We start from the raw sequence: 25,722 nt of genomic DNA on the forward strand, positions 1-25,722 counted from the left end.
AATAATTTTTTGTAACGCGAAATTGAAATTCTTATTTAAACTTAGGATCTATACTCTCGAAATTGTATTTTTAAAAAGCAAAATATCAACGTGGGCTGATATTATGGTACTGTGGAAGATGTGGTGTAAATAACCATTAGCCAATAGAATTTCTAGATGTAAGGCATATATGCATGAAAATGCAGTGTGCTTTTTTACCTTGCTGATTTTCGAAGAAGTGCTAGTATAGAATTGAAACTTATCTTAAATGCAAAAGCCTTCGTTTCTTTTACTATTGCGTGAATTTTAATTAAGAACCAAGAGATTTAATTAGAAGTTGTGCCAAAATTGTTATAGTCTATTCAAAAACTGTGATGTTCTATATATGTCAAGGTTGAAATGTCTTAATTTTTCAAAGATTTTCATGAGCTTCTTTTATGTTTTCGTGTTTTATGTTTAATGAGTTTATTTAAGAAGTTGACTTTGTATATAAAAGTAGAGTAAAACTAATTTTAAAAAAGATTACTGTACTCTGAAGTGATGACGACTGTTGAGAAAATGAAAGACGCTAAAAAAGCTGCTCTTCAAGATGAATTGAAATATTATAGTGGTAAGTATTAAATTCCTTAAATTTTGATTTCAAAAATTTCTTAGTACTTTTATTTATAATGTAACTTAAAGAATTGGGACATAAGTTAATGAATGATTTTTGATCACATATTAATGTTCACGTGTTATTGCAAGGTAGCACTATTATACAGTCTATACATCAAAATATTATTAAGTGATGAATACAATTTTTAAAAATCAAGATTTAATGCTAAATCTCCATTGCTTGATTTTTGACTTCAATATGGCAAGAAATCGCCATAAAATTCTTGATTAAGCATGGCAAAAATTGTATGCTTTTATTGGAACTGTAATATGTTATTCCCTATTTCTAAACTTTCTATACAAAACATCAGTAATTTAATTCATCTTTGCTGTCTTACCTATGCTATAGGGTAATAGGCCCATATATAGCGACTGGGAAGGAAATCTTATAAAGTATATTTATGAATTAAAGTTTATTATAGCTTTTTCTTGTAATCTGTATTTGTTCATTGTTTTGTTTTCTATATATAACCATTTTAGTAAATAGCAAGCTTAAATCTGCAGTTCACAGACTACATTCACATTTAATTTTGTATTTTCCAAGCTCAGCCCTTGCATACAACAAAAGAAATGAGTCTTCCATAAAGTCATAAGTTCCTTACATTTATTCCTAAAATTGTTTATCCAAATAATATTTATCTCGTATTAGTTTGCAAGCAATTATAAACATGCTGGGGAAAAATTAGTTTTATTAATGTTCGAAGTTTAGAGGTTTTAAATGCTAAAGATTTATTGATGAATCTTTATTACTTTACTGTACTTTAAGAATTTCGGATGAAATTTTGTAATAAATCAAAAATATTCCATTTTAAATAATTAAAGTTAATTTCCAAAAACAATTCATATTAAATATTAGGTTAAAAGCTACTTTAATGTACTTTTCGCCTTGCCAAGAATGCCAATTCACCGAAATTAAAATGACTAACAATAATTATTTTATAATATTCCTTATCTCGTTAGCCATCTTGTTGGCAGACTTGGCATCCTTAGCCAAGTGCACCTTCAACTGGATTTCGGATATTTCATGGCTTCAGGAAAATCTCTGCAAATCTTCACCCATAATGGTTCTTGGAACCCAATACCACCATTTGTACTAAAGTTATATTTAATGCTTTGCCCATGATTATTAGAGTAATTTTGATTGGATTTTAACCAGCTTAGGATATGTTGCAAGAAGAATTGTAAAAACCTTTAAGTTCATACATGGACTGTTTAGTTCTAAGGAGGTGGAAATGCTGGGAGTTGTAATATTGATTTTTTATATATATTTTTTTCCCCATAACTTCCTTAAGATAGAAAAATAAATCGTATTAGCATCTTATTAAGATGAATAACTTTTGTATTTAACATTCTTCCAAAGTTGCAATATCTTTCAAGTTGGATCCCAAATTTTAATCCTTAATTAACTAAAATCCTTAATTTTGCCTGTTTTTAACATTAATAATTAATGTCAATTTTGAAAATAATGAAATATTTTTTTTAAATCTTTGAAATTGTTTAAATGCATATGGACTAAATATTAAAAGGAATAAAACTAATTAAATAAAAGAAATAAAGTAGAAAATTTTAATAGTAACATTAAGTAAAAATGATTCCAAAAAAAAATTCGTAAAAAGCTTTATGTATTTTAGTTCTTTTGAATATATTTTATTTTAATCTTGGAACTGTGAGTGTTTTTTATTTCTCCAATAATGGAAATTTAAAAAACAATTAATGCATTTGTTTTAAAATTGTAATCAATTCTTTTGATTTAAAAAAAAGTTACAACTTGGTAACATATGCTGCCTTATATTCAACTCACCTTTTTTCTTTGCAACAATATGAATAAAAACAAAGTATCATTCATACACCCGCTGATAATGGGATCTCTTTAACTGTTAGGAATATACTTGAAATTCATCAAGTGCTTATTTCGTGGGTAGTAGATTTCTTTAAATGTAATTGAATACTGTCGGAAAGATTTAATTCATATTTTGCTATTAAAAGAAAATACTTATAAAATTGGCTGTTATTGCAATTGCCCAGTTTACTAACCAGATGGTGGTTATTTTGCCATGTTATAAAATAGGTTACTGTTTAAATTTTGAATTATATTTTGCAATACCCATAATATAAAAAATAATTTTCGGTATAAATTTTTACAAATTTTGTAAAGTAAACGTGTTTTGTTTTATAACATTTTTTAAATGACCCTTATTATTCTGAGCTTTTATTAATTTGGCAATCCTTTTATTTGATGTCTACTATATTACCGAGAGTATACTGTATTAAAAGTACGGAATATACCCATATACGGAAGCTTATATTAACCACAAAATGGCAGTTAATCGCTAAAGATATCAAGTTGATCTATTTACTATGTTCATCAATGACATGCAGATCAGCTTAAAGTTTGTTATTTGCATGCAGTTAATATACATATACCAAATTATACTTTAAGAAAAAAACCTGATGATGTATTCCCCTTCACTCTAATTTATATTTGTAATTGAAATATTCAAAAGCACTACTGATAAGATCGTAATTCCATTATTAAGAGAAGCTGAACACTTCTCTATCTAATACAAATGAAAAATCAAATAATAAATTCTTACTTCATATCATAAAATTCATTCTTAGCATTTAATTGAAAGAAGATTAATTGTAAATTATAGTTAATTTCTTCAAATATATTTAAAATGTTGAGATAGAATTTTAGTTGTTGCTGGTAGATACAAACTTTTGGCACTTGCTTAAAAACTTCAAGCTATTCAATAATATAAATTTGTAATAAGTCTAGATTTGTATATTGTATACTATTTGTTGCTTTCACTTAATTTATTTTTGCATAAATCTTGAATTGTGCCATGACAGCAGAAACATTATCTATGGTTGCTTCAATACATAATATGCTATTGTTATTTTCTCTTGTACAGAATATAGAGGAAGCATTGTAATTATCAAAAAATTCAAACTCAATTAATCTGTTTGTTTTAAAATTTCTCATAGAAAAAATCTGTCCTTATCCCTGTCTGTTATTCTGCGAATTGAATAACTCAAAAATACTCTGAGCTAGACGAAGGAAATTTGGTATATGGACTTGCAATAAATTTTGAATGAATCTATTCACAGGAAGTTAAGTCAGTTAAGAACTCAATAAATACAAAGCATAAAGAGCTATGTAGATAAAATTTTGTAAACAGATTTAGCACCTAAAATAGATTCATATCAAAATTTGAACCAGATCTGTGAACAGATCTGTGTTTATAATATAAGTTAGTGAAATTTAGTATGGGTCTTGGTACACAACTGCAGATTTGCTTTGGATTTTGGTGTCAGTACGTTGGCTAAATGTGTTCAAAAATATTTTTTCAAGATAGATTCAGTAAAAGGGCTGCATTTCATAAGTATCATTGAATTTTGCCATGCATGGCCTTACCCAAGGTCCAAAGTTTTATGCAGGGATAAGAAAAAATAAACAGATACTTGTTTTCTTTTCATAAGTTAAAAGCATGCTTATAGGGTTACAATGCAAGTTTTGTTTCTTTCAACATTAATTAATAAGTGCTAAAAAATTCTGTAATTTACTACAGTTACTATAATTTTTATAATATACCCTTTCGTAACAGCAGAAAGTAGATCCAATGATTGTTTATTTAAAGATACAGTTTTTATGCACATTAATTTTTTTTTATATAAAATTACTTAGTTGTAGGTAATGTACAAATAAAAGAATGCTTTAATAATTACATAATACACAATTTCAAAATATAGAAAATATAAAGCTGCCTTTTCTTCCTTCCCTTGTTTGTGTCATTCATGATGTTTTTCCGTGTAGTTCAAAGTTAAATATTGTTTAAAAAAATGGATCTTATAAATCATGTGAATTTATTAAGGACTAAATTTATATTTTGAATTTTATTCAACTTAGCATTAATTTTTTTTTTTTTTTTTTTTTTTAATCTATTAGCATGGAATTTCTCGTATACAAAGTATAGAGATTGTATTGTAATGATCAAAAAAGAGAGAGAGAGATGAATCTCCACATTTAGACCTTCTTGAGTTTGAAAAACAAATTTTTGACAAATGTCCATTTGTCTGGCTGTGAAAAGATAATTCAAAAATGCTTTGAGCTAGAAGGATGAAATTTGATTTATGGTCTTCACATCCAATTTGTAGATTTCTATCAGATGTTGAGCAAAATCCATTCGGAGGAAGTCTGGCTGTCCGAATATAAGTTAACATATCTATAAAAGGAAGAGAGAGAGATAAAAATTTGGTGCATAGATTAACATCTACCAAATTTTCAGCCAAATCCAAAAACACTGATCATTTTATACTTTCAGAAACATGTAAATGCAATGACTTAAATATATGATTTTGCTGCTACAAGTGTAAATTTGTGCATAATTTTCATTTCAGTCAGTAAGGGAATTCGATTTTTGGATACTATTAACTGCATGCCAGTGATTAATCGTCAAAAAATTCCCCAAGGTTCACACAATAAATTTAATAAAAATGTTAAATTCACTCCTAAGTAAGTATAACCATTGTATGCCAATACCATGCAAGGTTTTCTCTTGAGCTATATCTTTTTTGGAGAATATGTGAGAGTTGAGAAAAACACTGCCACTGTTTTTTTAAAATAATATGTAATTTGAATGAATATAAAGAATTGGATTTTTGATACAGAAGATAAATTATTTGTTAACATGTCTAGAAATGTAAATTTTTAAAATATTTTATTGAATTAAAAATTGTTAGTCTTTCAAACACAAAGTAGAAAGTTAGAATGTAAAATTTTGTCTTGGAGCATTTGCAGGTGTTTTATAAATCTAAAAATTTTCTGGTAAGATAAGGCTTGGTATTAAGATTTTGCAGCATCGATAAAAAAAATCATCTTTTAAAAATGAGGCTTAATTTTAAAGCTTTCTATTTGTTTTATCAAAAAACATAAAATAAAATTATAAATATTTTCACACTCTTTAATTTAAAGGTAACTAAAGTTATTAATTTAAATTTTATATATTTTTTTGAAGCCTTTGAATATTTCTGCATCATTAATTTGTTTTTATGAAAGGGAATTTTTTTATTTTCTGAAACTAAAATTGACCTTATTGAAGATGTCCTTTGGTGTTCGATGTTTTTTTTTTCATTGTCCATTACCCAAATTGATTCATTCATTCTAATTTTCATAGTAATTAATTTTGTTCTAGAAATTTTATGTTTCGGATTCCTATTTAATATTGTTAACACAATTTCTATTCTATCAAGACTGTATTTTAGATAATTATTCATTCTTTTTCTTTTACAGGTTTACTTGCAGCACATTACAGTTCAGTGAAAACAAATTCTCAAAATCTAAATATTCAAAGTACCACTACAAGGAATCTTGCAAATTCTACTTGCAACAATTTTAAAACAACTACAAATAATTGGCATCTTCATAAATCAACTTCATTTCAAAGAAATGTGACTAAGTTACCAAATCAAAATATAAAAGTTCGGTCTAGTTTTACTCTCCATAAGAAAATGGATTTACGTAATAAAATTGAAACTTCTAATTCATTTAGTTTCAAAAAATATCCTTGTCAATCCAGTACGATGAAAGTAAATTCATCGGCTTTATCTTATAAATCTTCAAATCACACAGGAAAAACTTTGGAGCAAAAGAATCCTGTTAATTCTGAAAAACAAATGAAATCAGATGTAAATAAATCTGCAGAATCAAGTTCTCGGGTTTTAATGGACGAAATTCATCTATTATTAAAACAGCTAAAACAAAAAACTGAGAATGTTGATAATAAAGTCAACCATGTATCTTCAAAAGTTCACTCGTTAAATAAATGCATACTTAATAAACCAGAGCTTAAGGCACCTATTAAAGTATCTACTGATTCAAAGATAATTTGTAATACATTAAGTAATAGCCAGACCATTAGCTCAAAAGATAAAAATTATAATATTTTCTCCAGTGTTGATTCTTCTCTTCTGTCATCAAAAAACAGTAATTCAGGCATATTTAATGAAAAAAAGAAAAATTCTCAAGAGAAGCTATCTCGTGGTGTGAATGATTCTTCGGTAAAGCCAGTGCCTGAATTCAGAAATAGTTTTCAACAGCAATCGAACCAGGAAATTTCCACTAAAACGTTAAATGAATCTATCCAGGATTTGCGTGCTAAATTTGGAACTGTAGATGCTTATCGAGTGATTAATATAGTTAAAACACCTGTTAAAAAGAAGTTAAATAGTGCAAAAAAATTAAATGGAACAACTCTGTTTGCCTCCAAATATAAAGTTGTAAATGAAAAACGTCCATGTGTTCAACAGGAGAAAGTTGCTTTAGTTACAACTGAAGTTAAAACGCCCCTTAAAATGAAACCTGTTCAGAAACATATCAATAGTGTTAAAAAGACAAAAGGTGCAGCAAGACTCATAAACACAAAGTATACGATTATAAATAAGAAATTGCCTTGTGTTCAGTCATTGAATTCTGAAAATTCTTTCCACGGAAATGGAGGTGATGGTGTGTGTAAGCTTTCCATTAATGATAAATGGACAGGTTTAAAAACAAATGGAATAAAGTTGAAAGCCAGTAAGTTGAATTCAAAATACAAAATTGTGAATAAAAGTGAAAACCCCACGATTGGGCCTACATCATTTTTTGAAAATAAAAGTATTAATGCAAAGGAAGGTAAGCTAGGCGAGTTTGTACATGAAAGGAATAAAAAAAATCTCAGCAAATTCAGTACATGCAGTTCCTTGAGAAAATATAAATATACTGCTTCAAAACTACATGGTGAAAGAAAAATTATCAAAAGTATGACTCCTCTAAAACATGACTCTTCTTGTGTCCTTAATTTGAAAAGAAAAAAGCCAAATCCTTTCACCTCAAATTCTAAATATAGAACTGTGAATAAACAACCTGTTACTTCGTTGAAAAAAGTTTCTGAAACAGTGAAGTCCAATAATTCTAATAATGAGCCAAACAGTAGTATTGATCCAGATCTTCTTATGGAGCTTGCTGCTGAGTGCAATGATAATGTAATTGCGGATTCTCCTAATAAACATATACTTATAAAACGAGTTTTTAAAAGCAAAAATGCAATTGTGAATAAAAACATTTGCTCATTGCAATCTAAGGCTGCCAAAATGATAAAAACAAAATATTCAACTCTAAATAAGAAACATTCATGGCAAAAGCAAAGCTTTACAAAAAGATTAATCAGTCCGAAATGCTTCAAAGGTAATTATTAATATTCATCTTTATTAACATGTATATAGTTTTATTATTTATTTATATTTAATGAATGATTTATTTCAATATCTTCTTTCAAATAAGCCTTTTCAATATTACAAGTTACTTCAAATTTTTCTCATCAAAGAGAGCTAATTTTTTCATTCATATTTTAAATTTTATTTAATTATTTGTTTGACAGATATAAATGTCAAAAATGAATATTTAACTTGTTTTAAAAACTAATTGTTAACTTATTTTAGGTCATAAATTTGACAGTATTTATCAAAGGAAAATGCCTTTCTACCATAATCAAAGAAAGAGGTAAATATTAAAAAACAAAGAAAGAAAGAAAAGTCAAATTGTCTCCTGTTTATGTATATTATATGTATAATCTTAAATATCTTCTGTTTAGGAATAACATTAGACATAAGAGTCTACCTCTTGTTTCTACCTATTTTCCTGGAAGAAGTTATTCTAGAAACTATCTTGTTTCAAAAAATAGAAGTAATGCAGTTGGTAAGAGCTAAAGAATTTTCTTAACTTTATTTTTGCTTAATTAAATTATGTATTATGATTTTTTTTTCTCATTTTTTATTATTTAATTAAAAAGTAATAAACCACATTCTAATCTACTGCAACTGGTGTTTGAAAAAAGTAATTTATGTAATAACAATAATTTTATGCTTTCATGAAACATTTGTTGAACTAGTTTAATAGCACATAATTACTTCAAAATATGTTAATCCAAAAGGAAGAATTTTACTAATGAACTTAAATATGTAGAATTATATATTCATGGTTTATATGTTTTGTTAAAAATGTCTTAGTTTATTTATCCTGTAACATACTTAAAATAATTTTTGGAATATCAATATGCAACATATTAAATAATCTTAAATAGATTGTAATATGTATACTTTGAATAGTATTAAGTAATTTTTATAACGAACAAATTTTCTTTTAAAGAGAGTAGTTAAAATGCTTGTTTTTGCTTGAGATATATCAAATTAACTTGTAAACGTATGAAGTACAATATATTTTTACATGTTTTTAAAATTTTAGGATATTGTATTTTACATGGCAATAGCTTCAATTTCAAACATATTCTTTCTTGCATGTTTGATCCATGACTTGAATTTAGTAAAGAGCTATTTTTGCCCATGTTCCTTATTTAGGTTCTCTCCAATCTATGGTTAAAACTCCTAAAAGATTTGTCTTGAACAGAAAAGTGCATTTGAAAACTCCAAACAGTATGAAGTCAATTGTTCCTACATCCAAATCAATGGCAAGGTATTAAACCTTTACTTATTGTAAATTTGTTTTGTTATTACATATAAATGTGCTGTGCCAAACAAAAACATATTTGCAGCGAGTTTAGCACCTGTTAGACTCCATTACCAATCTCCTCATTTGAAATTATCAACAAGTCAAAATTTATCTAAGTGTTAGCTTGCACATAATCCATTCTGTGTATATATAAAGATAGCTGAAATTAATCCTGATTAAGAATCCTGTTTGTATTTATTTTATTTTTAGAATGTATCTAATTTTAATGCAATATTATTGGTTATAAAATTTTGTTTAGAGCTTATAAGCTCACAAAATAATGAAGTAGCTGTTATATATAACCCTGGATTGCAGTTACTTTAGTACTAGTAATTACTCTTAGTACTATTTCAATATATTTAATTAAGGCAGTTTTTTAAAATGTAATATAATTTTTGTAATAGGCGTTAATGTTTAAAATCATTTCCAAGATGTGGTTCTATTTTGAAAAGAATTTTATAATCAATAGTTGCCATGATTGTAATGTATAGCTTGACACTGAAGATTCTTGGAATTAGGTTAGTTTCTAAAGTGTACAGTGGATAAAATTTTTTAAATAAATTTAAAATTTAAGTAAATGTCAAATACTTAAATTCTACCTGAATAAAGTCCTATGATATAGGGAATATATATTCTGGGAGGAATCCATTTATTTTGAAACCCTCAGTTTAGTCTTTCAGCCTATGTAGGATTGAGATAATTACTTATTATAAATCTTAAATTTCCACAAAATATATATCTGATGTTACCAAAAATGTTATGCAATATTAATAGCAGTGATCTGCAAAAATGGTATATTCCTTGATGGATTATTAATTGTCATAACTCTTAGAAGGAAAGGGAATATTTTGTAATATGTATTTTAAGTATTTCCAAATATGAAAAAGAGGATTGATTATATATGTTGGAATGCTGCATTTATGGTATGCTTGTGTGACAAATTTAGATTTCTTATTAAAAATGATTATTGAAATTGCTTTTTTTTAAAGTTAATAATGTTTACTTTTTACAAAAAAAAAAGGGGGGGGGCAATATGAGCTTAGGAATGTTTTACGGACAGACTGTAGATAAATTTTGTGCCTCATCCATTTGAGAATAATTCAGGAATAATCAAATCCATCTTTTAAGAGCTGTATCAAAGGGTTAAATAGAAAAATTGATTTGAATATAATTTAAGCATGAATTATATGTATTCAAAGATTCTATCATATGCATTATTATCCTTTTGTTAAAGGACTAAAAAGAATAGTGATGCAAAGTATAAATTATGGGAAAGTATTTTTTTTTTAATTAGCACTTAAATTTTTCCTGAGGAAATCAACAAAATGTTTGTAAACTAAGGGGAAAACATTTAAAATTCATGTAAATACAAGGTAACTCTGTATATGGAAGTTCATCTTAAAAATTAATTTTTGAATAATAATTTAGTTACAGATTTTAATTTATATTGCTATATTTTATGTTTTATTCAAATTATAAGGATGTTTTGCTGAAAGTATGGTTTCTTTTTTTTTCAGCCGTGCATTAAATCGCAGTATTAACAGAGTCTTAACTGCATCTGTTAAGAAAAAGACTTCAAAAATGAATATATATTGCATGTTCTACAACAGATTTGGGCGATGTAATAAGGGTATAAAGTGCCCTTATGTCCATGATCCTAGCAAAATAGCAGTTTGTACAAGGTATACATATTTTTCTTGCTATTTTTTTTATGTATCGGCATCAAAACTTATATATAATATTCATTTGGAAACCTAATTTGTAGGGTTTTTTTTCCTTATTATCAAAATTTTAAATTACTTCGTTTTTTCTCCCCTTCCCTCTTATCAAAAATATGCAATTTTATCATAAGGATTTTACATGAATTTTTACCACTAGCAATAAGATCAGTATTTGACTGATATTTTTTATACTTTTACAGGTTTCTTCGTGGTACTTGCAAGACTGAAAATTGTCCATTTTCACATGAAATATGTCCAGGAAAGATGGCAATATGTTCCTTTTTCTTATTAGGTTCATGTACAAAAACTGATTGCCCTTACAGACATGAAACATTATCTCCTAATGCCAAATTATGTAAAGCATTTGTTCAAGGTTATTGCCCAGATGGAAAGCAGGTCGGTTATATTTTGGTTTTAGGGCATTTCAATAATTTTGGTTGGACAACATTAAAGTGAATTTTAACTTTTTGCTAACATTAAGTCAGTATTACTTTAAATTTATTTATTGCAGAATTTTATGCAACTCTTCTTTGTTCTTCCTTCCCTTTAAAAATATGTAATCGTATATCCTTTATAATTATTATCCTTGGGGGAAAAAAATTGGGCTAATTTCTTCTCAGTGGGAAACTGTAATTTTATAATTGAACTTTAAGAAGAATGACAGTTCTTTTATAATGATGTGCATATATACCATATTAGTATTTAATAAACTGACTTTTTTATATAAAAGTATGAAAGTTGTGGAAACATTTCATTGATTAACCAAATTAAATGCTTAATCACACCTTTCGAATAGAAAGCATGAAGTCAATTTTAGTTCTGAAAAATTTAGTTTGGTTTAAGTTAATGTGCGATGGGTTATTAACTTTACAAGTTACATATTTTACAATTATTTTTATAGTGTAAACAAGCACATGTGTTGGTTTGTCCACAATTTGTACAAGGACACTGTGATAAAGGAGATGCGTGTCCTTTTCCTCATCCACCATCCAAAGAAAAGAAAACCATGTATGTATTAACTTCCTCTAAATATCATTTTCATAAGTTATTTATTTTTTACACTAATCCTATCATAATTGGTCAAATGACAATTTTGAAATCCCAATTTCAAACATGTGTACAAAATTTTCATGATTATATGCAAATAACTTTACCATGAGTGTAACATTAGTGAAGAACAGATAATTATATATGAAATATTTCATGTTTTTAAATGATTTTTGTTGAGAAATCTAAATTTATATAACAATTTTATGAGTTAAATTTTAGCTAATTATACTTTTGTACCAATTTTGTATCTTTATTAATAGCAGCATCGTGGTAATCGGAATTCAAAAATTTTATAATGGAAACCCTTTATTATTGTTTTGGTGCACATTTATTGTGTTTATGCATGAATGCAACACTCGACCTGAATGGGAAAAGTGAATCATAAAAAAATTTCTAGACTTAAATTTTACTTCTGACAAAATATAAATTGTGCAGCTTATTTAATACTTTTCTTTTTATAAAGTCCTAATTTAGCTGAGAAGAATGAAAATCTAGAAGAAACTGAGGAGCTAATATTAGAAAAAATGTCAAGATATTTTGAATGTGCATACGAATCGCCAACCAATAACAGATCAGGCATTAACAGTATAGCTGTTCCAAGGATTCGAAAACTTCCAGAGCAGCCTTCATTCATAGCTTTGTAAACAGAGAGAGGTATGTATTAATATATATTTGTTAATACCTGTTCTAATTTTCATTATAGTGCACTTAGTTTTCTTTCATTAATATTTTACAGGTGCTGCTGAAGGACTAAAAAGTGTTAAGGTTTGTTTAGGTAAGAAATGCCACAAAAAAATTATTTTCTTAGCCAAATGTACAGTTTATTTCGTAATTTTTCATTTTCATGAAATTCTGTACAAATCACTGTTTTATACTTGTGCATTTTATAAATAAAGTTCAAATATATGTACAAAACTTTTATTTACATGTCTTCTTATAAACCAACTTCACGATCCTGAAATAATATATAACAAATATTAAAATCGCATGAGTGAAAAATGTAGCAAAATTTTAATGTCAACCAAATGATTTTATAAAATACTTACAGTTCCATACTGATAATAATGGGGAGCCAATTCATAAAGCCATTGTGGTTCTATGACTGTAATATCTCGCATATATTCTTTCGTTGTATGTAGAACTTCATTAAATATCACCCTTAACAATAAGGACACATTTAATCATAAATTTTAAACAGTAAAAATATACATACATTGTTTCCTCTCTATAATTGAGCAGTAAAAAGTTACTATTGTTTATAATTATTTGTTCAATTAATTGTCTCTTAAACTTTGCTTTATAATTTAAAGAAAAATTCAAACATGTTACTATGAAAATTTTGAGAAAAGGAAGAAAGTTCTACTCCCTCCTCTTTTCAAAAAGCTAGATAATATACAATGGGTTAAAAAAGTTTCTGTACAGAAGACTAAAGAAAAAATAAATAAGCATAATTTCTATTCTTTGCTTTTTATCTTTATAAACTACTTGTATTTGATTAATATGAATCTTTAAAAAAAGAGTTTCATAATAAATTTCTTTTTTACAAAACGCATCAAGTCCTTTTGCAGTTTTAAAGATAAATAACAAAGTATCGGGCAAAAAGTTTCTGTACGCAATATACAAATTCTTTGTGGCATGTTTTGTAACTGACTTGTATTCGGAGTTTGATACTTTGTCGGAGTGAAGAACACAACATAGCAACAGCTGTGTAATTTTAATTTGTAGCTGATCGTCTTAAAATGGAAGTTCAGAAAGTCATTGCAGAGTTAGTGATTCGGTAGTGGAAAATGGATTATCTATGATTAAAATTGGCGAAATCGCTAACAAACCGAAATCTGCAGTGTAGTATATTATTGAAAGATACAGTGAGCTGCAAACATGTTTGCAAAGAATTATACAAGTAAGCCTCTATCTATTTGGAAATCTGTCCTTTTTAGTGATGAATTGAAATTTAATATCCATGGGTCAGATAATCGAGTTAGGATCTGGGGAAAACCAAAGCAGCATACGTTAAAAATTTATGTGGAACTGTGAAGCACGGTGATGGCGGGAACATGGTATGGGGGTGTATGAGTGCTGATGATGTGGAAATTTATATTTCATAGAAGAAAGTATGGATAGGTACATGTATTTTGATATTTTAATGCAAAATTTTTTTAATCAATGCAAAAAAAAAAAAAAAAGTCCCTTGGAACTGATTTTACTTTTCAACAATACAACAATCCTATGTAAACATCCAAGATTGTCAAACGTAATGTTTCTATCATGTTAAATAACAGCTTCATAGCTTTCCCCACTCTCCCAATTTAATCCTTATAGAACATCTATGGGAAGAAATCAATCGTGAACTAAAGAAAATATGACACAAAGAACAATGTTAAACTCAAGGGTCATTCAAGACATTTGGAGTAATATTTCTCCAAAAACAACAAAAAAAACTTCTGGGGGTTATGCCATGTTTGAGAGAAATGATAAAGGTCTACCGATCATTAAATGCAAGTTGGTCAGCATGAAAAAGATCTTTCATGTGCTATGTAAATACCGTATGGAAACATTTTTGTTTCAATTTACATATTTAATTTTCTCCTTAATTTTCCTTGATAATATTTGTAAATAAATTGTTTTAAACCAATTTTCATTTTCGTAACAAAATATTTTGCGTCAAAAATGAAACTTTCATTAATAGTCATAGCTGTGTACAGAAACTTTTTTTACCCACTATATATATTTTCTTTTACATTAACTAGAAGACAAGTGTGTCCACTCTTATCGTGAACAAATGCTTTAAATGATGGGAGGAATTATATTTGAGTCATTGAATATATTCCTAAAAAAATTACGAAATCTAACTTTGTATAGTCTCGCAGTCCTATCATTCAGAGCAACAAGAATGTTTACTAAATATAAAATTTTAACTTATTAGATGCTATAATCCCCATTTGAGAATTTTACATACATTACTCAGCGCCAAAATTTTTTAATACACCTGATTGTTTAGTTTCATTCTCTATATCAAACAAATTTGAAATTCATCTGTAAATTAGAACAGAATTATCATTTTTGAAACATTATATTCTCGGTTTGACTTTTATATTATAATAAAATACTGTAAATAAATATTGTACTTTGAGATTTACTTCTAATCTTATGTTATTACCTCTATTCTTTGCCTCTATCTAATCTTTGACTATTACCTTTAATCTTATGTTTTTTTTTATTATTAAAATGATTGTATTCAGCATTTTATAACTTTTTTTTTTCCAAAAATTTTCAAAACAAATCATAATTTATACTTTTACACAACCATTAATGCATATATAATGGGTTAAATTAAAAAAAAAATCCTTTTGTGATTAAAATTGAAAACTATTATTTTAGATAAATTTTACCGATAAGCCTAGCATTTCGAAAGAGATTTTAAATTATCCTTTACAAAATTAAAATTATGTATCATTATATTTTCCTTCTAATTGTTCTTTAAGACATATAGCTGTTTGACCTAAATTGGAGCAATATACAAATAATTCGGCCGATTTTAATACTAAAATCATTTATTTATTTTTTTTGAATGTCAACACTTCTTTAATAAATGTCTGATGGCATAGGGAAATCTTATAAAAATTAGCAAAATATAATTATTCCCATAATTTAAAGCATTTTTCCAATTGTAAATATATTTCTTTATCTAAGATTTTAGAAATTACTTAGTGTCCAATCTTATTGCGGCCTGCTATGTTTATATCCACAGAACTATTCTAGACTATTTAAAGTATTGAAACAGTGTAAAATTCATTTTTTATGCAATAATATTTTCAAAAATTATTATGGAAAAATATCAGAATTCAGCAAAATTTTAAAAAGTTTAGCAAGGTGCATATTGCCACCTTACCAAAGATATATATGTGCCAAATTTAATAAGTACTAGACATATAGTCTGGCCTGCAGAGCATCAACACATCTTTATTATTAGTAGAAATATTAATTTTTCAACGTTTATTGATACATCCTGCTAAAAAAAAGTTTTTTGTACTAGTATTCACATTTAAGTTGAACTTTTCATAGTAATAATATATCATCAAGAAATTAGTATACATTACTTAATCCTTCTGGTGTCAACTTTTAAATGTATGATAATTTTACATATATTATTTACTTGTTCCTAGTATTATTTCAAGCATATGAATGCAAAAGCATTATCCTTTTTAGTTTCCTACAGTTCAAGAAATACAAATGAATTTATATTGAGAAAGAATACTGAATGCATGTGAAAACTGCAATTTTACCAATCATTTCCCCCCTCCCCTTTCCTTCTTAATAAGCAGAAACTGTATTTCATAAATTTATACTTAACCCAGATTACATGTTCAATGGGTATATATATATATACAAACACAAATTGTTACTTTTAAATATTACTAAAAAAAATTATCTGTAGTTGTTAGTATAGAAATTGTATTCTTTCACTGAACTCTGAAATACTTTTCAAAGAATTATTACTTTTAATATAAAAAAGACAGGAGGGGGACTTCATTAGCTATAATATTATTATTTTTAAGTATATAAAAACTTAATCTGCTTTTAATAATACATTTAGGATATTCTAATCTATTAAGAGAAATAATTATGTTTAAAAAAAATCTTTAAGTTAATTGTTCCTTTTAACTTTTGGATGACCAAGTAATGTCATAATATGACTAAAATCTGTTATACATGTTCAATGTTATATGTTATAATGTATTCAATGTTATATAAATTCTATGTAATCGAGGTAGGAAGGTTATATAATTTTTACGATTTTATATAATGTTGTTGGCAAGTCCACTTGAACCAATTAATCTGTTCAATTTAATATGTATCATCAATTTCCAGATAGTATTTAGGGATTATTTTCTCACCATTTATGCTATTATATTGATTCCTAGAACATATACAAACAAAATCACTTCTAAATCAAACAGCAGCATCAGAATGGATACATCACAAACTTAATATCTTAATGGACAATATTCAACTTGCACATTTTGCATGAATTTCAAAAAATTGCTAGTTTTTTTATGTTTTGATATAACAATTAAACTAAATAATTTTGATTGAAAGTACAGAAATTTAATCTGCACAGTATCATGATTTTTGCATTTTCATATTAGGATTAATAAAGAAAATGATTTTATCATTTTCAAATTCAACCCATTGATCAGCAACTATCCAGTATTCTAAAATGATGATGCTTCAATGTACAATGAACAAATTTTATATCCCAGCTGTTATTGGAAAAACTCGCTGAAAACTAATTTCTACATTTCAAGTGGTTAAAGGATTAACATTGAATTTATTAAACAATGTAAGAGCCAAAAGATTTAAACCCTGTTTCCCACATTAAATTGAAACATTTTTTAATTAATTTAAATAAGAAATTTTTTTAATGTGTAAAGGTAAAAAGTGCTTAACAGTCTCCTAAACAACAAATAATTCATAGTTTGGCAATTCTCGTAACATTTTTAATGATTTCACTTTTGGCACTATCTATTTTTAAGTACCCTTTTGTTGCCAAATTATTGTATAGCTATAATAGACACACTTTTTTAAATAAACTGTTAAAATATATTTATAAATATATATATAAAGTAAATTTTTAAATAAACTGCTATATATGTTAAGATATATAAATAAGGATATAAGATACTTTGAAATTAAAAGTATCAAAGTATTTTTAAACTTACCATTTTGGTTGTGTAGTATAAGAAACTACTGATTCTGGATGTATATGAAGTGTGTGATCTCCTCTGACAGTTTTGTATACACCAGTGTAATGAAGATAAGCAGCATTGGCAAAAAATGCTGATACAATGCATTTCCTTAAGGAATCTTTTTCATCTGTTATATTAAAAGGAATAAAATATGAAATAATGTAGCAATATGTGTGAACAAAAATTGTTCAATTCCATTAACTTCATCTTAAAAATCACATAAATACATAATTAATGTTAAATTCAGTCAGCGATAATGTAGCAAAGTTCGTAAACAAAAGCATTCATTTTATTGTTGCATTATTTTAAAAATATATAAGCTTGTACATCAAACTGCTATAAATGCTTAAAAATGTAATGATGAATTTAAATTTAAAACATAAAATACACTTCTTCGATGATGCATTTAATTAAATTTTTATAACTCATCATATTTTTATTAAATACATGAAAAGTAAAAAGTTACAGAAATTAATTGCAGAATCATTATAAAAAATCATGTGAATTCATTCAATATTCATATTACTCAAAAAAAATATTTTTTATTATAATAATTCCAGAGTTAAGATAACCTTATTACATTTTTAAGTTTAAATGAAATATTTTACCTTTATTCACAGCATTTGGAACTTTAAACTTTTTTAGAAGTTTAGAAAGTTGTGATCTAATTTCCACAGCTCTTTGCAAGCCTTTGTAGTTCAAAAAATTTTGTTCACACCAGTATTTATTATTGTTCTGAAATAAAGATATATATCATACCTTCCCAATTATAAAACCAAAATCATTTATAAATAAAATATAATTCAATTACTCTATATAAATTCTTGAATACAGTAACTGTGTCTATCAGAAGCTCAAAACCATTTGAATCATTAATGTAGCAAATATTTATATCAAATTTTAATACACTGTGGATCATGTGTAAATTTTTGGTAGGTCACAGAAAAAAATAATGCATTATGTAAAAAAGTGAACTCATCTTGAATGATAAGAAATAAAGAAACAAAAAAAAAATTCTCACTATGCAGATGGCATATACAAAGAACTTATTTTTTGCTAATATTACATCTGTCACAATCAGTAGCTGATTTTAAGAATAAGAGGTCACAGATACTAAATTAGTTTGAGACCCCTTATAGATAACCTATTGATGACAAAAAAGTAGTTTAAACTAAACTTATTTCAGCTTTAATTATATCTTTATAATTGTTTTATAATATTTGTTATTTAACTTGTAAGTAATGCCTTTGTTTTCATTTACCATAACATTTATTTTTCTTCATTTGTAAACAAAATATATTTATTATAGGCAATGTATATATATATATTATGTCATTTTTTCACTGACAAAAAGTATTATACTTTGACTGCCCTCTATTACTCTACCAGTTTTAACAGGGTTGCCACTCAATTCTGGAAAAAAATTCCCTGTGTTTTCCCCATGCGTATATTCAAGATATGAAGAAATGTGTGAATAACACTTATGTGTAATAATAGGAATAAAAGAATTGCTAAAAATAATTAAGTATTGAGGAGTGTGGAAAAAAAATATGCCTATCTAAAACAATATATTTATTTATTGTTTTTACTGATTACTGATGAAAAACATCCTAGTGGTGGCTGAATTTTGATTTTATCCCACCAAATTCAGAATTAACAAATTGGAGGTTAGACTAATGCATTATCTTTCTAAAATTTGTTTTAGGTCAAATATCATTCAGAAAAAAAATTTCTGAATGATATTATGATTAAATGTGAAACATCCCTTAATATTAGAAGTGCAGATGTATTGATTATGAATTGTGATTAATTATGTGTGTGTGCTTTATCAAAAATAATGAACAAAACTTAGACTGATTAGCATGCATTATTTCATACTCAAGCACAATATTTTTTTAGAAAAAAAATTCAAAAATGGTTGTATAGTTAGTTACCTTAAGAAATGCATTATACACATTTAGCAAAGTTATAAAATCACCTTCTTCAACAGCAAATTTCCATTTTGCACGTTTCTGAAAAATAGAATGCAGTGCTATTTCAATATCAATAGGTTCTTCTTTTTAGCAAAAATAAATGAACCATAAGAAGCATCATAAATTTAATATTTAATACCATATATTATCTTTTTTTTAAAGCATATATTGTATTTTATTGAAAAAATTAAAAACTCCATAAAATCAACAAGTATTTTTATTATTGACTACACTAATAACTTATAAATTCTGCTGTAACAAAATCTAGTTATTAACAAGAATACAATATTTAAAAAAAAAAAAACTATTTTCGAACCTTTTATTTTTCAAATAAATACATTGCATTACTTAAAAATAGTATAGTTGTTTTTTTTTCTATATAATAACGATAACCTTTATTATATTTTTTATATCAGCTATATTTTTAATATCCAATATTAAAAATCACAATTTTAGTAAACACATACCAGTTCTAATTTTCTCCCTGGAGCAACCTTGAAAACATTTTGAACTTGAAGCATTGCTGCAATTGAAAGAACTTCTTCTGTGCAGTTGAATTCCCCTAAAAGAAAATATATGTACATATTAAAGCATGATTCAAATACTTGAAATTCAACACATAAGCTAAACATATTTCTTTCAGAACATATATCATTAATAGATTTTTTTCCATTGGTTTAAACAACTCTTTCAGAAATGTAATAAACTTATAATGCTGATAAATCAAACAATTTGAAATTATTTATGTACCTGATACTAGTAGTAACTTTGAAAACATAGGATGCAATGGAAATTCTGCCATTTGAACACCAAGTGGCGATGTTAAAGCTCCATTATCATCTAATGCTATAAGAAAAAATTTCAAAATATAAATAATTTATAATTTTATAAACAGTTTTATCATTTCAAGAAAATAACATACCTCCAAGTGCATACAGTAATTCAATAGCACTAATGACATGTTTTGATGGTGGAGCCTGTTCAAACAATTAAAAAAAGTAAATTTTAAAGCAAAAATGCCAACAAATGAGAAAGCTTTTAGTTTTTTAGGAATTTTTTAAATGTAATCATATATTTCAAAATAATTAATTAAACTATTCAAATCATTAACTAAGCATTTCCTATTTCTGCAGTGACATTTCACAAATCAATGATAATAATCAAAATTCATTTATTTACTCTTTAAAAAAAAGAAAGAAAGAAAATTTAAAACAGCAATATTTATAAAGGACTATAAAAAATATATAATAATTTGCAATATAAAAACAAAACAAAAAGTTTAATAATACAAATTAAAGATTTTTTTAAAATTTTTGGTGAATGCATCATTTAATAAAATTAAACAATTTAATAATGATACACCATTTCTAATTATTCTGATTATTTGATACAGGATCTTACATTCAAAGCCATAATGAATGTAAATAGCAGCTGGGGAATAATATAATTTATTTTACCTCCAATCATTAACAATGACTTAGCAAATGTAAATAGAGTCTTGATCAAGTAGTTTTATACTCCCTAATCATATTTGACATATACAGAAGTATAATACATAGATATGTAGTCATGTTTCCTATTTTGTTCTCATGGTGCACTTTAAGACTGTTACACAGAGTATTTATATCCCACTTTCCATCTTGTTACAATGTCACCACAATGACATAAAAAAGTATATTTTTTATAGAAAGAATTAAACTTGAGTCTTATTATCATTAAATGTAGATTTATTTCTATTCTGAAGAAAGTTGTTAATTAATGGTGTATATACTTCTAGAAGCATGCAAGTGGTGTTGCATATGTGTTACAAGTGTGAGTGAAATTAAGAAGAAAAACAAAACTGAGATATAAATAAGAAACCTATACATATAGTATATCAATTACAATTTGGCGATGATACTTTGAAGAATTAATCTTTAAATAATTCAGTAGTAAGCTTTCTGCTATAATGATCTAAAAAATGTTATACTAACTTTAAAAAATCCAAACAATTAAAAAATCTTTATGAAGACTTATAGAAAATCAATTTTAAAGCAACATATTCTATAATTCAAAATATACTTTTCTTTAGAGAATTCATGTGTTTATAAGTTAAATTTATTATGACCTTATATAAATCATGAACTCATAAGCATACTATATTCAAAATTTCCCCCAAAAAAAAGTTTTCAGTAAACAAAAATTTCATACAAAATAACTTATCAGGCTGGGAAAAAAACTTTTGACAGTCATTCAGAAATAAAAAATTACAACTATACTTACTGAAGGGAAAGAAAATCTTAAGATATTTTCAATTCCCAATGCTTTTAATTGAAGTATCACAGGAGCTAAATTACTTCTTTGCATTTCAGGTACAGTAAAACTTGGAAGTTTTAGAAAATCTTCTTCTATTATGGTAGAAGGAAAAGAATTAGGTTAAAAAACATTCTTTTCCAAATCATTGCTTCAATACTTTACTATGCAGTTTTGAAAATTTATAGTATTATAATTTAGTATAATCTAAAATTTCTTAAACCATGAGTCAACACTACACTTGTTGAGCACAGAAAATTTTAAAATCATGAATCTCATTCAACATCTTTTACCTTTAAGATTCTTTAATATTAGTTTTTAAAAGATTTTTTACCAATTTTTAAAAATAAATTTAAATCAATTTAGTTTTAGTTATCATTAATTAGATTAATTTATTCAATCAAGTACCAATAGCCATTTTAGGAATTTAAAGTTTCGCTACTTTAAATTGTACTTCAATATGTGTAGTTTGCTATCTAATCCTTAATTCACTTCAATTTAGTACAAAACAAGCCTCTTTGTTGCAAAAAGTTTTTTTCTCCTTTTCTAATAGAGAGTTATGAATGGAAATAAGATTTTAAAACAATCCTCATTCCAATACTGATTTAACTTACTAATTCTGACCAAACATTTATTGTTATTTGAAAAATTAATGAAAAGAAAGAAATTCATTCATAATCTGGAAGATATTTCATTGAATTTCCTTGTGACAAATACTGTAAGTCTATTCCAATGTATCCATAGATCTAACAAAATCAGAACATGATTTCACAAATATCACAACAAAAGTTCAGAAGAAAAAAACTAAAGATTTCTTATTAAATATTTATATCCAATGAACCTATCAATGCAATTAGTGGTTTTAATTGGTCTCGAATTGGTCTTCTGCTAAAATAGCCCATTATAGCCGAATTTCACCGTATTGTCTTAATGAACACGTCCGTCATAAGTTCAACACTGATTCTTATGATTATTTCAAGCAGTGTTGCTTGTCTATTAATACTGAACAATTTTATGTTCTATATATATATATATATTTCTCTCTCTCTCTCTCTCTCTCTATATATATATATATATATATATATATAATTCTATTCTATATATATAATTCTATATATATATATATATATATATATAATTCTATTCTATATATATAATTCTATATATATATATATATATATTCCCCTTTTACTTCTATCAAAAGTTAAGCTCAGTTACCTGTACAAAGCCTGTAAGCTTTTCCTGATCTTACTCTTCCAGCTCGACCTGCTCTCTGTTCTGCAGATGCTTGTGAAACAGGTACTATTACTAATGAATCTGTACATGAATGCATATTAAAGCATTTCAACTTTACAAAACAGCAATCAATCACTGTAAAAAAATATATATATATATTTTTAAAGAAAAGCCATAAAGGATTAGTAAAATTTAAATAAAAATTTGAAAACAAATAATTTACCATAAGTTATACCACTGATGGTAACTGATGCTTCAGCAATATTTGTAGAAACTACAACTTTTCTGACCGATCTAGCAACTGGTTTGAATGCTTTTACCTGCAAATGCATATTAGCATAGTAAAAAAAAAAAAAAAAAAGCAACTATTTAACTGATTAAAGTAATTTTTATTCATTGGTTTCTCATGTTTTAAAAATTTTAGTAAACAAATTTTAGTACTACCATATATTTTGATAATTTTATTTAAATATTTTATTTTGGAAGATATGAAAGCTAAACTGAAAGATCCTAAAAAATATATTATGAATAAAATGTTAATTTTTTTATAATTAAAACATTTAAAATTTAATTTAAAACTACCAAGAATACATTTTAATAAAACAGAAAACATTTCAAAAACATATGATAAGACAAAAAAATAACTTGATACAGTAACATTTATTTTTTGTTAAATTTCACAGACGTATGAGTAAATTTTAAATTAAAATTATAAAATAAAAAGCCAAAAAAACTTTTTAAATATTTTTTAAGTCAAATAATTCTAAATAAACAGATAAAAATGTTACTAAATATTCTTTTAATCAAAGTTCAACCTTAAAAATTCTTGACTTCTATATGGAAAATCAAATAATTAAATCAGAACACTGCTTATCATTTTTAGTTTTTCCATTTTATGCATGTATAACATATGAAACTTTCCAAAAATACTGGTATAAATTTAAAATGAACTTCCTAGATTAAATTAATAAAATCTCACTATTGTTTTAGTATTATTTATTTAGGATTAAAATGAGATGCAATTCATTTTAAAACCAGTTTTCAGTGAAAGTTAAAGAATTTATACAGAAAAAAAAGTTTTATTTATTTATTTTATTTTAAACCTGGTAAAAATAGTTCGATAAAAATAACCAGCCAAACCCAAATGAGCATGATGCATATTATTACAATCCTATATAGCACATATAAGATAATGCCAAATATAAGAAAAAATCTTTCAATTACTTGCTCTGACATAGGAAGTGCCCCATACAAAGGAACAACAAACATCTTCATGGAATTGCTTTTCTGTTTTTGATCACGAGCAAAATCACTGAAAAAAAATATGAGATAAAAAATAAAAAAATAAAAAAATCACTGAAATAAAAATGCTTGTGCATTAAAAATTATTAAATGCACTGGTAAAACATAAAAGCATCAACTTACATAAGCATGGAGGTAGCTTGTTCAACTTCATCTTGTCCAGTTAAAAATATTAAAATATCACCAGGATCTTCTTTCAAATGAAGTTTAATTGCTGTATCAACTGAAGCTTTAATATAGTTTGGAACAGGATCTAGTGAATAATGAATATCTACAGGAAAATTTCGACCTTCAACACTCATTATAACAGCTGTATCTTTTGTCCTGTAAGTACAGACAATTTTATTTCAAATTATAAAGCTAAAACTACAAAATCTAAAAAATGCACTTTTTGTGGAGTTAACTTTACAAGAGGTATGATTTTATTATTTAAAATTAACAACAAAAAACCCCAATATATTAAATTAATAAAAATGAATCAAGCCAAATTTTAAACTTTATAAAACACTTTCCTTTAATAAAAGAATACAGAAATTAAAGATTTAAAAGGATAATTTATTCATTATTTTAATATTTTAAATTTGCATTATTATACTTATATTATTAAAAATATGCCAAAAATAATTTAATAAAAAAAATGTCATTGGGGGGGGAGGTATATGTATGTACTTAAAATTTTTGTTTATTTTATTTGGCGTTTCAATATTGAATAATGCTTACAAGTTTTGATTTTTTTTAAATCCTTTTTAATTAGAACAAAGCCTCTAACAACAATCTTTATGAAACTTAAAGTCAAATAATATTCTTTAAAAAATTGCACAGACAAAAATTTCTAGTAAGCTTTAAGTACATCTGTGCTAATTTACATTAAGCACAAATAATACAAGAAATAAAATAACAATTTTTTTAAAATCCTTACAAAAGAAAAAAAAATAAGTAAAAAGAAGCATTTAAACATAAAATAAAAAGCAATTTCTTGATAACGACTTTTTTAAGGAAATTGTTTATACAAGATTTTCCTTTTCTTAATAAGAAAGCACCAAGGTCTTAATTTTTTTTGTTTTCAGAACTCCATAAACAACAAATACAATGAAAATTATTATTTAATTTACCTTTAATAGAAATATCTGCTAAATCATTAAAAAAATCTGTAAGTGTTTTTGGAATTTGAAGTTTTTCAATATTGTTTAATGCCATTTTAATATAAAATATAATACTTTTAA

At 25.8% G+C, this 25,722-nt stretch overlaps 2 protein-coding genes across 2 annotated transcripts in view; one reads left to right on the top strand and one right to left on the bottom strand.

The window, feature by feature from the left end:
* Positions 1-151: 151 nt before the first annotated feature.
* On the top strand, positions 152-12,824 carry LOC129963204 (uncharacterized). Its single transcript, XM_056077383.1, has 10 exons — positions 152-589; positions 5,927-7,858; positions 8,113-8,173; positions 8,265-8,368; positions 9,028-9,142; positions 10,696-10,860; positions 11,100-11,295; positions 11,801-11,907; positions 12,413-12,603; positions 12,686-12,824. The coding sequence occupies exons 1-9, from the start codon at positions 520-522 to the stop codon at positions 12,591-12,593; spliced, it is 2,931 nt and encodes a 976-aa protein (XP_055933358.1). The 5' UTR covers positions 152-519; the 3' UTR covers positions 12,594-12,603; positions 12,686-12,824.
* LOC129963205 (probable ATP-dependent RNA helicase DHX35) overlaps positions 12,790-25,722 on the bottom strand; it is a 63,436-nt gene continuing 50,503 nt past the window's right edge. Inside the window, exons 7-19 of the mRNA XM_056077384.1 lie at positions 24,623-24,823; positions 24,422-24,509; positions 23,421-23,517; positions 23,180-23,332; positions 21,932-22,056; positions 20,592-20,646; positions 20,420-20,515; positions 20,137-20,231; positions 19,631-19,708; positions 18,305-18,431; positions 17,670-17,823; positions 12,996-13,107; positions 12,790-12,904 (exon numbers count right to left, since the gene is read on the bottom strand). Of these exons, the coding sequence (XP_055933359.1) occupies positions 12,884-12,904; positions 12,996-13,107; positions 17,670-17,823; positions 18,305-18,431; positions 19,631-19,708; positions 20,137-20,231; positions 20,420-20,515; positions 20,592-20,646; positions 21,932-22,056; positions 23,180-23,332; positions 23,421-23,517; positions 24,422-24,509; positions 24,623-24,823 (1,402 nt within the window). The 3' untranslated portion in view covers positions 12,790-12,883. The remainder of the gene's footprint in view (positions 12,905-12,995; positions 13,108-17,669; positions 17,824-18,304; positions 18,432-19,630; positions 19,709-20,136; positions 20,232-20,419; positions 20,516-20,591; positions 20,647-21,931; positions 22,057-23,179; positions 23,333-23,420; positions 23,518-24,421; positions 24,510-24,622; positions 24,824-25,722) is intronic.

Source organism: Argiope bruennichi, chromosome 3 (genome assembly GCF_947563725.1).
Source record: "Argiope bruennichi chromosome 3, qqArgBrue1.1, whole genome shotgun sequence".
NCBI classification, from domain to species: domain Eukaryota; kingdom Metazoa; phylum Arthropoda; class Arachnida; order Araneae; family Araneidae; genus Argiope; species Argiope bruennichi.